The sequence below is a fragment of the Natator depressus genome, chromosome 3 (genome assembly GCF_965152275.1).
Source record: "Natator depressus isolate rNatDep1 chromosome 3, rNatDep2.hap1, whole genome shotgun sequence".
In the NCBI taxonomy this organism is placed as follows: Eukaryota; Metazoa; Chordata; order Testudines; family Cheloniidae; genus Natator; species Natator depressus.
Window position 1 is genome coordinate 165,434,007 of NC_134236.1, and position 15,616 is coordinate 165,449,622.

General features: G+C 43.0%; 1 protein-coding gene across 1 annotated transcript in view; it reads left to right on the plus strand.

Annotated features, from left to right (window-relative positions):
• The window catches only part of USH2A (usherin), a 562,110-nt gene that overhangs the window by 413,400 nt on the left and 133,094 nt on the right, over positions 1-15,616 (plus strand). Inside the window, exon 49 of the mRNA XM_074949260.1 lies at positions 14,105-14,273. Coding sequence (XP_074805361.1) covers positions 14,105-14,273 — 169 coding nt within the window. The remainder of the gene's footprint in view (positions 1-14,104; positions 14,274-15,616) is intronic.

Here is a 15,616-nt window from a genome sequence, read left to right on the forward strand (position 1 = left end):
TCTCGATGTCTTCAGATCAAGGCTGGATGCCCTTCTGGAAGAGATGTTTTAGTCAAACATAAGTTATTGGGCTTTACAGGCATAACTGGGTGATGTTCCGTGGCCTGTGTTGAAAAAGGAGGTCAGACTAGAAAATCTAATGGTCCCTTATAGTCTTAAAATCTATGGCTATATGAACCTTTTTCTCTGAGAAATTTTCCCAGGAAAAGTATAAACTCCCTCTACTACAATTTATCCTAATCAGAAGAAATCCTGTAATTAACTAAAAAGAAAAGGAGTACTTGTGGCACCTTAGAGACTAATTTGTTAGTCTCTAAGGTGCCACAAGTACTCCTTTTCTTTTTGTGAATACAGACTAACACGGCTGCTACTCTAAAACCTTTAATTAACTAGTTAGTGTTTGTGTACCACTGCCCTTGAGTGGATACAATCAGAACTGCTCAGAGGTGTGTCAAATGCTTTATACTGCAAATAGCTAAAGGAGATACTTCATTAACTCAGGTAGTAAGGAACTGTGCTTTTTGAAGTATATGAGGATCTAAGTCCTTTCAGCACTGTCACTATAAAGTTCTAAGTAGTCATAGTGTGAAGCATAAAGATCATAGTGAAGTTTCTAGGTTTGCAATTACACTGTAGTAAACATGTCTATTTGAAAAAACCTCTGGGGAAGGTCATGAAGTGAAGATTAAAGCTTCCTGGTGTACATTTAACTCATATCATTCATCATAATTTTCATGGCAAATAATTGTTTATTGGGATGATTAGGTGCCTTTCAAATTCTTCCTTGATTGAATGACTTGATTCTGCTTTACAGCAAATCTATTTAGATTCAGATACAAGTGGGTGGTTGTTTACATGACAATAATGAGCAACTCTGAATGGGACTATCATGATTTATCAGGAATATTTTTAAATTATGGTCATTTGCAGATTAATCATCATATTAGTTGCTGTTCAGGAGTTGGATCAATAGTGCAGCCAGACAGTAGGAGTCTGTAAATGGTTTTTATTGACAAATGAGGTAGAAAACTCTTAGTTTGAGGGTAAGATTTAATGTAATGAAATAATGTCCCTATTTGTCAACAGCATCATCCCGCGTTCAGTGTCTAAAGCTAACTGTGTATTCACAAGATTCACTTTCAGAGGAGACAGTAATTAAGAAAGTGAGTTATTTGAGGGATTCAGATCAAAATATAAATTATTCCATCTGACACAGGTTTAGCTTTGGGTTCCATTCAATGGAGTGCCATGCACCTAGCGTTTGTGAAACCTTACTGCTGACTTATGAGCATGATTTTGTTCTGAAATGTAAATTAATTTATGGGGCTTTTTGTTTTTTACTTTTTGAGAAACAAATGTAAACGTTTAATAAAAATGTAGCATGTAGCATTATTTTTAATACTTCTAGGGATGAGGTAAAGAAAAAAAAATATGCGTCTACCCCTTACCTGTGCTACTTACACCGAATTATTAACACTGACTTTAAAAGATATTTTTTCCTCAATGAATGTAGGTTACTTTGTTTTTCTTCACTCAGTTTTCATAGTGACTCTTAGGATGGAAAATTTCAGTCTCATGTAGAGAGAGACACAAGGTGGTGAGGCAATATCTTTTATTGGATCAAGTTCTGTTGGTGAAAGAGACAAGCTTTCGAGCTTGCACAGAGCTTTTCTTCAGGTCTGGGAAAGGTATTCAGAGTGCTGCAACTCAATACAAAGTGGAACAGATTGTTTAGCACGTGTAGTTAATACATTCCAAGGTGAAGTAGCCCGATAACACTTCTCCAGTCATAGGATAACAAGGAGGTGCGAGGGGTAGTGGCTTACAGATTGTTGTAACCAGATATAAATCTGCTGTCTTTATTCAGACCATGATTTTTAGTGTCTAACAAAGTTATGAGTTTAAGCTCCCAGGCTCATCTTTTGAAGGTGTTGTGCAGGTTTCCTTTGAGGACAAGGACTGAAAGGTCAGATAAGCAGTGATGGTTTTGTGAAAAGTGTTTGCCCATGGGCAATGTGGTGTTTTTGTCTTTTATCATTTTTCTGTGTGAATTAATTGGAGTGTAATGATTATTTGGCTTCACCCACATAGTTGCTATTGGGGCATTTAGTGCACTGGATGAGGTATGGCATATGTTGTGATAGATCCAAAGAAGGCTCTGAATAGCTCTCTTTCACCAACAGAAGTTAGTCCAATAAAATATATTATCTCACCCATCTTGTTCCTCTAAGATTCTGGGATTAACATGGCTACAACACTTCGAACAGTCTTGTATAGATACTTGCATTTTCTATGTTTTAAATACATCTTTGTTAGTTTTATTTTTCGGCTATGGTGTTCATCATGGTACTAACTGAGCACCTCACAAACACTAATACATTTAGTGTCATAACTACCTTCTGAGGTAGCTATCCTCATATGACAAACAGGACACTTCATGTTTGTAAGCACTACTCTTATTTACTGAGTCCGCTCCACCAGAGGCTGTATTACGTATTGTTTGCACTTTGGTAGTGCTCAAGACTTCTAGAAGACGCTTCTTCTTCTTTTGGATTTGGTCCTATCAAGCTAGGTGCAGTACAAGCATTGGTAAGCATTTATGTGACAAAGTTCCTCCTCTGCCCTGATGGGTCCTGTGCTTTTTGGCAGATTTACTCCCCTCAGAGGTTCACGGCAGCCCTCAGTTTGGCTGCTTCTGCTAGAGGCTCAAATCTGCCGTTCACTCAGCTAACCTCATCACTGGCCAGCATGGGGGAAATGGAGAACAATCTCCACAGTCTCTGTTCTCCCACCTAGTGGGTCGGGGACAGGCCAGATCCCTTTCCAAATTAGACCTTCCCTTCTGGTGTTGCTCACAGACCAGGTCAACGCCTCCTGTGTCCAATCAGGAGTTGGGAGGAACCTGGGCCCGCCCTCTACACCGGGTTCCAGCCCAGGGCCCTGCGGATAGCGACTGTCTAAGTCTCCTGTATCAGCTCCATGACAGCTACAGCTACACCTCCCTGGGCTACTTCCCCATGGCCTCCCCCCAGCACCTTCTTTATCCTCACCGCAGGATCTTCCTCCTGAAGCCTGATCACGCTTGTACTCCTCAATTCTCCAGCAGCACACCCTCCACTAACTGATGGGAGGTCCTTTTTAAACCAGGTGTCCTGATTAGTCTGCCTGCCATAATTGATTCTAGTATGTTCTTAATTGGCTCCAGGTGTCTTAATTAGCTTGCCTGTCTTAATTGGTTCTAGCAGGTTCCTGATGGCTCTAGTGCAGCCCCTGCTCTGGTCACTCAGGGAACAGAAATCTATTCATCCTGTGGCCAGAATATTTGCCTTCTACCAGATTCTTGTACCCCACTGGTCTGGGTCTGTCACATTTATTACTATTAGTGTGGAATTAGAGCCCTGGGAATAATTTAAAATAGATGGTGACAGAGTGCTAGCAGCCTAGAGCTGACCCAGCATTTTGGTCACTAAGGTACTAACTATCCCTACCCCCTGGAGTGGATTTAAAGTGGGGGGAGGATGCATGCTTAATGGCTTGATTAGGCAGGAAACTGATAAGCTAATAGGTAAGTTCACCCTGGGATAAAAGACCGACAGCATGGCTGCAGCTGGCTCTGGCCAGATGACTTGGGGTGGAGGATTTGGGGCTATAAAATTGCAGTGTAGGCACTGGGGCTCGAGCTGGAGTTCTGACTCTGAAACCATGAGGGTGTGGGTCTGAGAGCCCAGGCTCCAATCCGAGCCCCCATGCCTACACTGCAATTTTTAGCCTTGGCTCTGAGACTCTCTGCCATGGGTATTGGTTTTTGTTTTTTTTCTTTCTACTCTCAGTGTCGACATACCCAATGACTGCAATCAGCTCTCAGCTGGGAACAGTTAAAGGACAGGGAAGAAAGTGCAAGGGAGGAAGGCTGGGAGGGGAGCACAGGAGACAGAATATCGAGAGGAGGAGATCTTTCCCTCTCCCTCCCCAGAGAGTGGTCTAAGTGGGAAGTTTATTTCTAATTGTATGTTCCTGCCCGAGGTTGTACTGGTGAACTGGTGGAGAGGACTCCCTAAATAACCCAGGGGTGCTTACAGACGTGGAAGTGCCCAGGCAGTTTGAGGTGGTCCAAAGGACAAAGACTTCCATGTCACATAGACCTACATAAAATATCCACTCAGTCATGCAGGTGACTTGATGAAAATATTGTCCCCCTATCTTCCTCGATTGTGGATACCCCTCACAAGCCAGTGCTTGGCCTGCTGTAATACACATTGCCAACAGTCCCTAAGGGCCTATGGGAATCACCGCGGGACACTCTGTCACCACTTTATACGTTTGAATACAGCTGGGTGAAATTTTTCAGCTGGAAGTTTTTTTGGGAAAACAGGTTGATAAAAACTTTAATCGATTTATGTTGTTTCAGCAAATTATTTTAGTTAAAAAAAAATAAAACCCAAACCAAACAACCCCTAAAAAAAAAAAATCTGAAAAAGTCAAAACCTTTCATTTTGACATTTTCTAAAATAAATGTTTAGATTTTTCATGTTTTTAGAAATGTCCTTTTGCTTTATTTTTATTTTTTTAAGTTTTAAAATTGCCTGAAATCGAAATGAAATGTTTTGTTTGTCCTGAAACCTGAAATGAATTCTTTTCCCAACTTTTTAATTGGCCAAAAATTCTGGACATTTTTGATTTTGGGTTGATTGAAAACAATTTTTTCCCATGATTTTTTTTACAACTGTCAGCAAACCAAAAAATCCATGATTAGCACAATTTGAATGTCTGACTAGGGGCATGTCCTGCCCATTTTGCTTCTGAAATGCAAATAACACTCCCAACATATTGATGGTGTTCTGTTGCCTTCCTCTGAGCCAGGCATCCACATATAGTTTGGCCACTGACGGGAGAGCGAGACTGTGTGTGAATGTTTTGGGGGGACAATATCCACACGGACCTGTTGGGGCACAGCTAAGTCTGAATGGACTCTGATTAAATGGGTAATGAGAGTTGGAAGAAAACCTGTGGATTTTCAAATGCAGTTGTCACGATTGCTGTGCTACAGAGTTCTTTCTGTGGCACCCTCAGAGGCTACTGTGTTGAACCACATTTGGTTCTTTCTTTTTCCTCTCACCCTCCTTCAAGTGAAACTTGGTTACTTCATACCCTTCCCTCCTAAGCCAAAATCAGCTTCTCCCAACTCCTCTTGCTCCCTTTTTCATTAAGCTCAACTACTTCAGCCAACACATGCCTCTTGAACCACATCTGCTTGCTCAAGAGCAATCATCTAACTTTGGTCACAGACACCCAATGCTGAGCTGCAGTCTTCTCTTTCCTTCTCCTTCCACTCCTTCTTTCTCCCGCTTTAACCAGTGGTAATTGGGGAAACATTGGCAAAGTCACCTTTGAAATGTGGCATGGAGTCTCCCTCAAGCAAGCTGGCATTTTACTCATTTTATTAATTGTATATGTTATGCAAGAGACAATGGGCCTGATTTTCCTCGCACACCAGTTGTATCCTGGTGTAACTCCATTGACTTAAATGGGGTTATACTTGATTTGTGCAGGATTAAGTGAGAGGACAATCAGTCCATTTGTATGTAATTAAATTGGAGATCCAGTGTTATGTGTTAACATTTTTCCTTATCTGTTGATCAAAGGGTGACATTTTGCAATATCAGTTTGGTTGTTATGGAACACTGGAACAAAGGGACTGTGTTCTTTTTTCCTTATATACAAAATAAGAGTGTTAAAACACAATTCCTCCCCCAACAAAGAAACCCACACTTCAGTAATAGGAATGCAGTGTGTCAAATAATCTTTTACTCTGTGTGAATCACTGTTTAATTTTAAATCCATGCACAAGCAAAGGACCATGAATGAAGTAGTTTAAAGCCTCATCCAAAGCCTCCCATTGACTTCAATGGGCTTTGGATCAGGTCCTAAGTTTAGTCCTAGGTAATTTGTTCTGCACTTGTTGAATCTTGTAAACCTGTTTGAACTTATTCTAATAAAACTCCTTGGGATGGCATTTCTTTCTTTCTTCATCAAAATACACTCTTGTGCCATCATTGGACAAGCGTGTGATGCTTGAGTACCAAAAACCATAAGAAGACAAGCTATACTGAAAAGCTGAGTGTCGAGCTCTGGCTTACAATACATTTGTGGTTTGCCTGACAGGAGGGGCCTCATTTGTATAATCACATATGAAATATACACTATGAGACAATACCTCTTTTTCAGTCCCAGGATTGTTATGCCGGTGTTTTCAGCTGCTGAAGTTCATAACGCTCTCTTGCCTAGGTGTCGTTACTAATGTGTGTTTCCCACACAATCCTATTCACACTTGAAATCTTTAAAAGGACTTTAGCCAACTGAACAGACATCCTCTGGAGTTGGAGGAAGATATTCAAATTACTGGTGGAGTGTGGTACCACTCTACCCAGCAGCTAAGATACACGTCTGCACTGCCTGTGTAGCTATACCACCTGAACTGTCCTGCTGTTGCTATGTGCATCCTGAATTTAACCAAGCAAGCAATCAGAGACTGTCGCAATAAAAAAAATAATTAAAATAGTGGTGTATAAGGAAATAATTTCATTAAGCAATGGCTCATGAGTTTGAATAACAACAATGGTCACAGTGTACAGTTCAGTGCCTAAAACGAGACTGAATGGAAGTGTTAATACAGCTGCAGTACTTTTATTTTCAGCAGCGACAAGCTACATAAATCTGCTGTTAATGAACTAATCAAACATAGCTCTGGCATTACTAGGAAGTGCAAGCTTGCCCCTTGACTCATCATAATTAATACATGAATGCCATTTATTCAAAACATTGTCAGGACTCATTTCTTTAAGAAGAACAGTTGCAAAAATAGTGGTTTTATACCTAGCCTCCTGAAATAGCTGAACCTCACAGGCAGGACTCTCGGACAGCATTTAGACAGAATATAGAAGGCAGCATCGCAAGGCACATTCCATTCAGGCCACAAGCCTGTCAGCATTCACGTGAACATTAGCAGCAGTGTTGCAAAGTCCATTCTAGGTTCACTCAGGGCTTGGGCAAGATGCTCAGGTCAACATCTGCCCCCCCAAAAGAGGACAATACAGAAATATAGTAAGCTTTGGTGAATAACATCCCAAATGCAAATTCTTCTACTAGGGCAACGTACAGCACTGCAAACAGAATTATTACTCTCAGGTTTTAAAATTCACATCTGTGTTAATTGTCCAAGGAAAGCAACAGCTTGGGAAGAGGAGTGAGTGGCCTCATTGGACTCTCACCACAGCACCAGGTCCCCATAATGTAACACCAGGAGATGCATTTTCAGTTCCTATGGTCTGGCCAATGGACAGCAGGGAACTTATACAGTATTGGGGACCAATTAACCAAAAAATAGCAGCACTTACTAATAGAAGAGATTTCTTTCCCCTATGAGGATGTCAAGGGTCAGTCATTGCTGCAGTGCTTGCTCCACAAGCAGAAAACTGTTTTTAACAAGCTCATAGCTCATAAGAATTCCATCTAGTCTTCTGAGACTTGCCACTCTCATAGGTGGCTCTGGAGGAGTGTGTGTGTGATAAGATAGATAAACATGGCTGCTCCCTACCTTACACAAGCACATGCCTGAGCAACCAAGTGCTCACAGCTAGTAGCTTTGAAGGATGCCTGTAGTGAGCAAAGGGAACACGATCACCACCTGCTGTTCATAGAAAATACAGCCCAAGAGTGATTTACCACTGTGTGTGTGATAGTAAGATTTTTACAGTTATCAATTTTCAAATGAATTAATGTAACAACAATCTTAAGTACATCGACTATAGCTAAGGACCTGCTGTCTAGTCTGTACATATGTCACAGCCTTCTGCAGGGTGGAATCTCAGACCTGGTCAAGTGTTTGGGCTCCTGTGTCTGATTACTGCAAGGATCTCAAATTGCTGGGCACCATTACAACATCCAGTATGTGCTGCCACACCTAAATATAAGAGGATGAGATAATAATAACCTTTAGCCATTACTTTCAATGCCTTTGCTGATTTGGTTTGTGACATAATCCTAACGCTACTTGAATACAATTTATTTTATGGGTTGATAATGCAAATTCTTTGAGCTTAATACCAATGCAAATAGTAACTAACTGTCTTGAGAGTGCTGCCAAAAAAGTGCTATTTCACAATTTACAGCTGGCTGCAGAGGATGTTATGGAGCTACATAATAATAGTACCAAGTACATCAATTGGTAACGCCAGATAAAGAAGTCCAGACGTATTTTAGCTCTGACTGGGGATTTTTTTGGGAAGCTCTGAGTGGGGTTTTGGAAGATCCTGACAGGAAGACTTGAGTTATTTTAAATAAGAGTGTGGAGCTAGTTACTGAGGCTCAGAGAACATAGCTGGTTATCTGACAGGGGATTTCCCAAGGGAGTTCAGTTGGGAAAGAAGAAACATTAATAATTATACTTTACACTTACATATCACCTTCCATCCAAGGGTCTCAAAACACTTTACAATCAGTAATAAAGTGAGTCTTACAATACTTCTTTGAGGCATGTGGAGTGGCTGTGCCCAGTACACTCAAGGCATTATTTGAAGGAAGAACATCAGCTGGACTATAAAATGGCTACTGCAGGATCCAGTGCTGGCTATTTCAAAGATGTGCAGTACTTCTATTTCTGCAAAGTCCAGGGGGACAATATATGGATGAAGTTCTCATTGCTTTTCATCCTGGGTGACAAGGAAACATTGACAAGCAACTGAAGCCTGTGAAAGAAACCAGAGAAATCAAATTAGGTAGATTACAAAGAGAAGCACCATCAGAAGGGACTGCCAGTGAGAAGGAGATAGAGAAGGGTTGAAGACTAGGTTTTAAGCCATCATTTACTTGGATAACTAGATTGTATACTGCCTCTGGTGTCCCAAGATAAGTAATATGAAAAGAGGAACAGAGGATACCCTTAGGAAGGCTGAAGAATTTCTGATTCATGCAATCTACATTGGGGCCAATGATACACATATTGGCTGATTTGATAGAGCCAAGGCTACTTTTAGGGACCTGGGAAGGTAGAGACACTGTAGCTAATCTTCTGGGTCCATCTGCCATCTGGTGACAAATGTGAGTGAAGAAGGAAGAAGAAAAGGAGTACTTGTGGCACCTTAGAGACTAACAAATTTATTTGAGCATAAGCTTTCGTGAGCTACAGCTCACTTCCTCTGATGCATGCATGCATCAGAGGAAGTGAGCTGTAGCTCACGAAAGCTTATGCTCAAATAAATTTGTTAGTCTCTAAGGTGCCACAAGTACTCCTTTTCTTTTTGTGAATATAGACTAACACGGCTGCTACTCTGAAAGAAGGAAGAGTGGCTTAATACTGACCAGACCTCACACAGCTTTATTTTTAAGGAGTAGTAACCACAGGTCATTTAAGTACAACCCCGCACTGGGGTTGATGCAGGGCTTCACCTTCTCAGAGCAGCACTGTATGGCAGAAGGACTGTGCCTATCACAATGCTCCTTTATAAGGTGAACCCATTCTTTATAATGCTTTACCCATCTCTGTCCCCTTCAGGGCATTGTAGGGTCCTGTGGTGAGAGAGAGATGGAGCCACTGCCTTTCTGCCTGGCTTTTTTGCAGATCATGGAAAGTCAGAGGCAGTGGTTCCTTGCTTTCTATATTCCTTTTACCTCACTGCACTGCACACCCCCGTGAAAGCCAGATGGAATCTGGTGATCAGAAATTTACAAGATAGTTGAGAATACAATTTATTTTCTTACATGAACAGTAAAAGGAAAGGTGTCATGTACACAAGATAGTAGCACAGAGTAGAGGGGAGTGGCAGCATGGATTGTGTGTTTCTTCCAGGAAGGATATACATAGTGTTGTGTAAATGTTATATCTACAAAAAGAAAAGGAGTACTTGTGGCACCTTAGAGACTAACCAATTTATTTGAGCATAAGCTTTCGTGAGCTACAGCTCACTTCATCGGATGCATACTGTGGAAAGTGTAGAAGATCTTTTTATACACACAAAGTATGAAAAAATACCTCCCCCCACCCCACTCTCCTGCTGGTAATAGCTTATCTAAAGTGATCACTCTCCTTACAATGTGTATGATAATCAAGTTGGGCCATTTCCAGCACAAATCCAGGTTTTCTCTCCACCCCCGCCCCCCCACCTCACACAAACCCACTCTCCTGTTGGTAATAGCTTATCTAAAGTGACCACTCTCTTTACAATGTGTATGATAATCAAGGTGGGCCATTTCCAGCACAAATCCGGGGGGGGGGGAGGAAAAAACAAGGGGAAATAGGTTACCTTGCATGATGACTTATCCACTCCCAGTCTCTATTCAAGCCTAAGTTAATTGTATCCAATTTGCAAATGAATTCCAATTCAGCAGTCTCTCGCTGGAGTCTGGATTTGAAGTTTTTTTGTTGTAATATCGCAACTTTCATGTCTGTAATCGCGTGACCAGAGAGATTGAAGTGTTCTCCGACTGGTTTATGAATATTATAATTCTTGACATCTGATTTGTGTCCATTTATTCTTTTACGTAGAGACTGTCCAGTTTGACCAATGTACATGGCAGAGGGGCATTGCTGGCACATGATGGCGTATATCACACTGGTGGATGTGCAGGTGAACGAGCCTCTGATAGTGTGGCTGATGTTATTAGGCCCTGTGATGGTGTCCCCTGAATAGATATGTGGGCACAGTTGGCAACGGGCTTTGTTGCAAGGATAGGTTCCTGGGTTAGTGGTTCTGTTGTGTGGTATGTGGTTGCTGGTGAGTATTTGCTTCAGGTTGGGGGGCTGTCTGTAGGCAAGGACTGGCCTGTCTCCCAAGATTTGTGAGAGTGTTGGGTCATCCTTCAGGATAGGTTGTAGATCCTTAATAATGCGTTGGAGGGGTTTTAGTTGGGGGCTGAAGGTGACGGCTAGTGGCGTTCTGTTATTTTCTTTGTTAGGCCTGTCCTGTAGTAGGTGACTTCTGGGAACTCTTCTGGCTCTATCAATCTGTTTCTTCACTTCCACAGGCAGGTATTGTAGTTGTAAGAATGCTTGATAGAGATCTTGTAGGTGTTTGTCTCTGTCTGAGGGGTTGGAGCAAATACGGTTGTATCCGCAGAGCTTGGCTGTAGACAATGGATCGTGTGGTGTGGTCAGGGTGAAAGCTGGAGGCATGTAGGTAGGAATAGCGGTCAGTAGATTTCCGGTATAGGGTGGTGTTTATGTGACCATCGTTTATTAGCACTGTAGTGTCCAGGAAGTGAACACCATCCTGGCCACTATGGATGTAGAAGCCCTCTACACCAACATTCCACATAGAGATGGACTACAAGCCGTCAAGAACACTATCCCCGACAATGTCACGGCTAACCTGGTGGCTGAACTTTTGTGACTTTGTCCTTACCCATAACTATTTTACATTTGGGGACAATGTATACCTTCAAATCAGCGGCACTGCTATGGGTACCCGCATGGCCCCACAGTATGCCAACATTTTTATGGCTGACTTAGAACAACGCTTCCTCAGCTCTCGTCCCCTAACGCCCCTACTCTACTTGCGCTATACTGATGACATCTTCATCATCTGGACCCATGGAAAAGAAGCCCTTGAGGAATTCCACCATGATTTCAACAATTTCCATCCCACCATCAACCTCAGCCTGGTCCAGTCCACACAAGAGATCCACTTCCTGGACACTACAGTGCTAATAAACGATGGTCACATAAACACCACTCTATACCGGAAACCTACTGACCGCTATTCCTACCTACATGCCTCCAGCTTTCACCCTGACCACACCACATGATCCATTGTCTACAGCCAAGCTCTGCGATACAACCGCATTTGCTCCAACCCCTCAGACAGAGACAAACACCTACAAGATCTCTATCAAGCATTCTTACAACTACAATACCCGCCTGTGGAAGTGAAGAAACAGATTGATAGAGCCAGAAGAGTTCCCAGAAGTCACCTACTACAGGACAGGCCTAACAAAGAAAATAACAGAACGCCACTAGCCGTCACCTTCAGCCCCCAACTAAAACCCCTCCAACGCATTATTAAGGATCTACAACCTATCCTGAAGGATGACCCAACACTCTCACAAATCTTGGGAGACAGGCCAGTCCTTGCCTACAGACAGCCCCCCAACCTGAAGCAAATACTCACCAGCAACCACATACCACACAACAGAACCACTAACCCAGGAACCTATCCTTGCAACAAAGCCCGTTGCCAACTGTGCCCACATATCTATTCAGGGGACACCATCACAGGGCCTAATAACATCAGCCACACTATCAGAGGCTCGTTCACCTGCACATCCACCAGTGTGATATACGCCATCATGTGCCAGCAATGCCCCTCTGCCATGTACATTGGTCAAACTGGACAGTCTCTACGTAAAAGAATAAATGGACACAAATCAGATGTCAAGAATTATAATATTCATAAACCAGTCGGAGAACACTTCAATCTCTCTGGTCACGCGATTACAGACATGAAAGTTGCGATATTACAACAAAAAAACTTCAAATCCAGACTCCAGCGAGAGACTGCTGAATTGGAATTCATTTGCAAATTGGATACAATTAACTTAGGCTTGAATAGAGACTGGGAGTGGATAAGTCATTATGCAAGGTAACCTATTTCCCCTTGTTTTTTCCTACCCCCACCCCCCCAGATGTTCTTGTTAAACCCTGGATTTGTGCAGGAAATGGCCCAATTTGATTATCATACACATTGTAAGGAGAGTGATCACTTTAGATAAGCTATTACCAGCAGGAGAGTGGGATGGGGGGAGGTATTTTTTCATGCTTTGTGTGTATAAAAAGATCTTCTACACTTTCCACAGTATGCATCCGATGAAGTGAGCTGTAGCTCACGAAAGCTTATGCTCAAATAAATTGGTTAGTCTCTAAGGTGCCACAAGTACTCCTTTTCTTTTTGCGAATACAGACTAACACGGCTGTTACTCTGAAACCTGTTATATCTACGATTTTATTTTTATAAGTTCATATCACTTGGTCCATCATTCCTCAAATAATTCAGCTGTTAATCTAGGGAGTAAGTCATTCCACTTCTCTTAATTATTTAATGTTGTCAATCAGTAATGAATTTAAAGGAACTAGACAAACAAAAGCTCCTTTTGAACAGATAGAAACTTTCTTTTCTTTTCTTTTCTTTTCTTTTCTTTTCTTTTCTTTTCTTTTCTTTCTTTCTCTGTTGTTGTGATGAGCTGAATTAGAAAAGAAAGGAATGATAGCTATTAAACACTTGTGCTGTACTGCTAACTGCATTTTCCTTCTAGCCACAAGAGGCAGCCATTCTAACTAATATAGCTGCACTGAACAGGTTCTGAGGTTACATTTCACTATGATTCTCCCAACTGTGCTATATGATTTGTTATGTATACAGGATGTCGGTCTATCTGCACAGGAGTAAGCATACAAATAATTATTTGATTGTTCAAGCGTATAATTTCCTCTACGGTATCTGGAGAGAAGACCACAGTTAAAAGGCCTTTTCAAAATTCATTTCCATGTAAATTTTATTTTGAAAAAAGTATATAAATTATATTCTCTTGAGATCATGTTGTCTGAAGACTTGTGATAATAAATAAGTGATCATATGCTATAAGAAGAAAACTACTTATTTTAATGTGAAAAGGAAACTCAAGAGCTCATATTGGGAAGTCCTGTTTTTCTTAGTTGTAAGGTTTTTAGATCAGATGTCTCATCAAAATAAAAATTGAATATGGGAAGGTGAGGGCAGATTATATCTATATATGGAAATCTACTCCATACTGAGAGACTCAAACATCCTAGGCGTCATGTGAAGACAATTCATATTAATGGAGTATTTTATTAAGGTGCAGCATGGTCGAAGGCCACAAAATAGCAGCATTCTGTCAGATGAACAGTAGTTTATTGAAGTCTAATAATGCTGGAGGGCACAGGATTTTAGCCGTGTTGCATTTTGTTTGTCTGCATTCTTATTAACATCAGAGCTAGGATTTATTGTACACATTTTTCATATACATTGTTTTGTCAGCGAGTGCATTATGTTTTGTTTAACAGATATTGGCTTTCTATTTTTTAAACTACTTTTAGGTGTGTTGTAATGGGATTCTGCACGACAATAAACCTGGCTTCCAGTGCTGTGAGGACAAGTACATTCCATTTATTCTTAATTCATTGGGGGTTTGCTGCGGTGGTCAGATACACGCTGTGCAACCGAAGTATCAGTGCTGTGGTGGCTATTACACCAGGGTATTAGCAGGTAAGAGGCAACTTCTTTCAAGCATTTGAAAGAAATAAAATTGCACAGTAGAGTAGGTGTACTTCTTAAACCAAGGAAGGTGAATAAATATTAATATGTTCAGCATTTATAGAGGTTTTTGGTGTCATTTATGGATGAGCAAGGGTTCTATGCTGCCATAGAATGGGCAATGAGAAACTGTCTTGATACTGCTGTCTAAACACCGTGCACTCCACTTACACAGGAAATGCATAACTGATAAATCTTCCTAATTGAGTCAGTTCCCAGACGAATTTAACATGAATGATACTTAACAGCACCAACTGCTGCTTAATGGGGAGGGCAGTTCTGCTTAATAGGGACGCTGTCAGGCAATTGCGTGGTGCTATGTCTTTTGTGTGACTTAATCTTGTGTTGGTCTGCCTGCCTGCTCCTGTAGCAAGAGCTTGTAGTCCCTCCATACCTGTGATACATACAGAGAAGTGTGGATAGCTTCACCACTACCCAGTGATGAGCTGCCAAAATCTTAACAACGGGTTTCCTCCTCACCCCACGAGGGGGTCGTTGCCCACCCCCGCCACCCGGGACTCCTGGTTGTCCAACCCCCCCATGTTCCTTGACGCCCCCCCCCAGAACCCCTGCCCCATCCACCCCCCTCCCCTGTCCCCTGACTGCCCCCAGAACCGGGCAAGAGGGTCTCGTGGGCCACCGTAGTGGGTGCCCACCCCACCCCTAAGAGCCAGAGGCACCTGCCGGGGGGCAAGGTGGGGAGTCCTGGTGGTGCTTACCTGGGGCAGCTCCCAGGAAGCCTCTGGCGGGTCCCTCTGGCTCCTAGGGGCAGGGGAGTGTAGCTAGGGGGGAGCAGGGGGAGTGGCCGCTCCCCCACTGATCACATCAAAAGTGGCGCCTTAGGCACCGACTCCCTGGGTGCTCCGGGGCTGGAGCACCCACGGGGAAAATTTGATGGGTGCAGAGCACCCACCGGCAGCTCCCCTCCCCGTGCCCGGCCCCAGCTCACCTCACCTCCGCTCCGCCTCCTCCCCTGAACACACTGCCCCACTCTGCTTCTCCGTGCCCTCCCCCCACCGGCTTCCCACGAATCAGCTGTTTGGCGGGAAGCCGGGGAGGGCTGAGAAGCAGGCCGCGGCTTCCCACTCAGGCCCAGGGTGGCGGAGGTGAGCTGGGGCGGGGAGCGATTCCCCTGCGCCGCCCCTCCTCCCCCCCGCGTTACCTGCTGCGGCGCAGGTGGCCCTCCTTGCGCCCCCCCCACCCAAGCTCAGCTCCACTCTGCCTCCCTGGGCCTGAGTGGGAAGCCACGGCTTGCTTCTCAGCCCACCCCAGCTTCCTGCGCAAACAGCTGATTC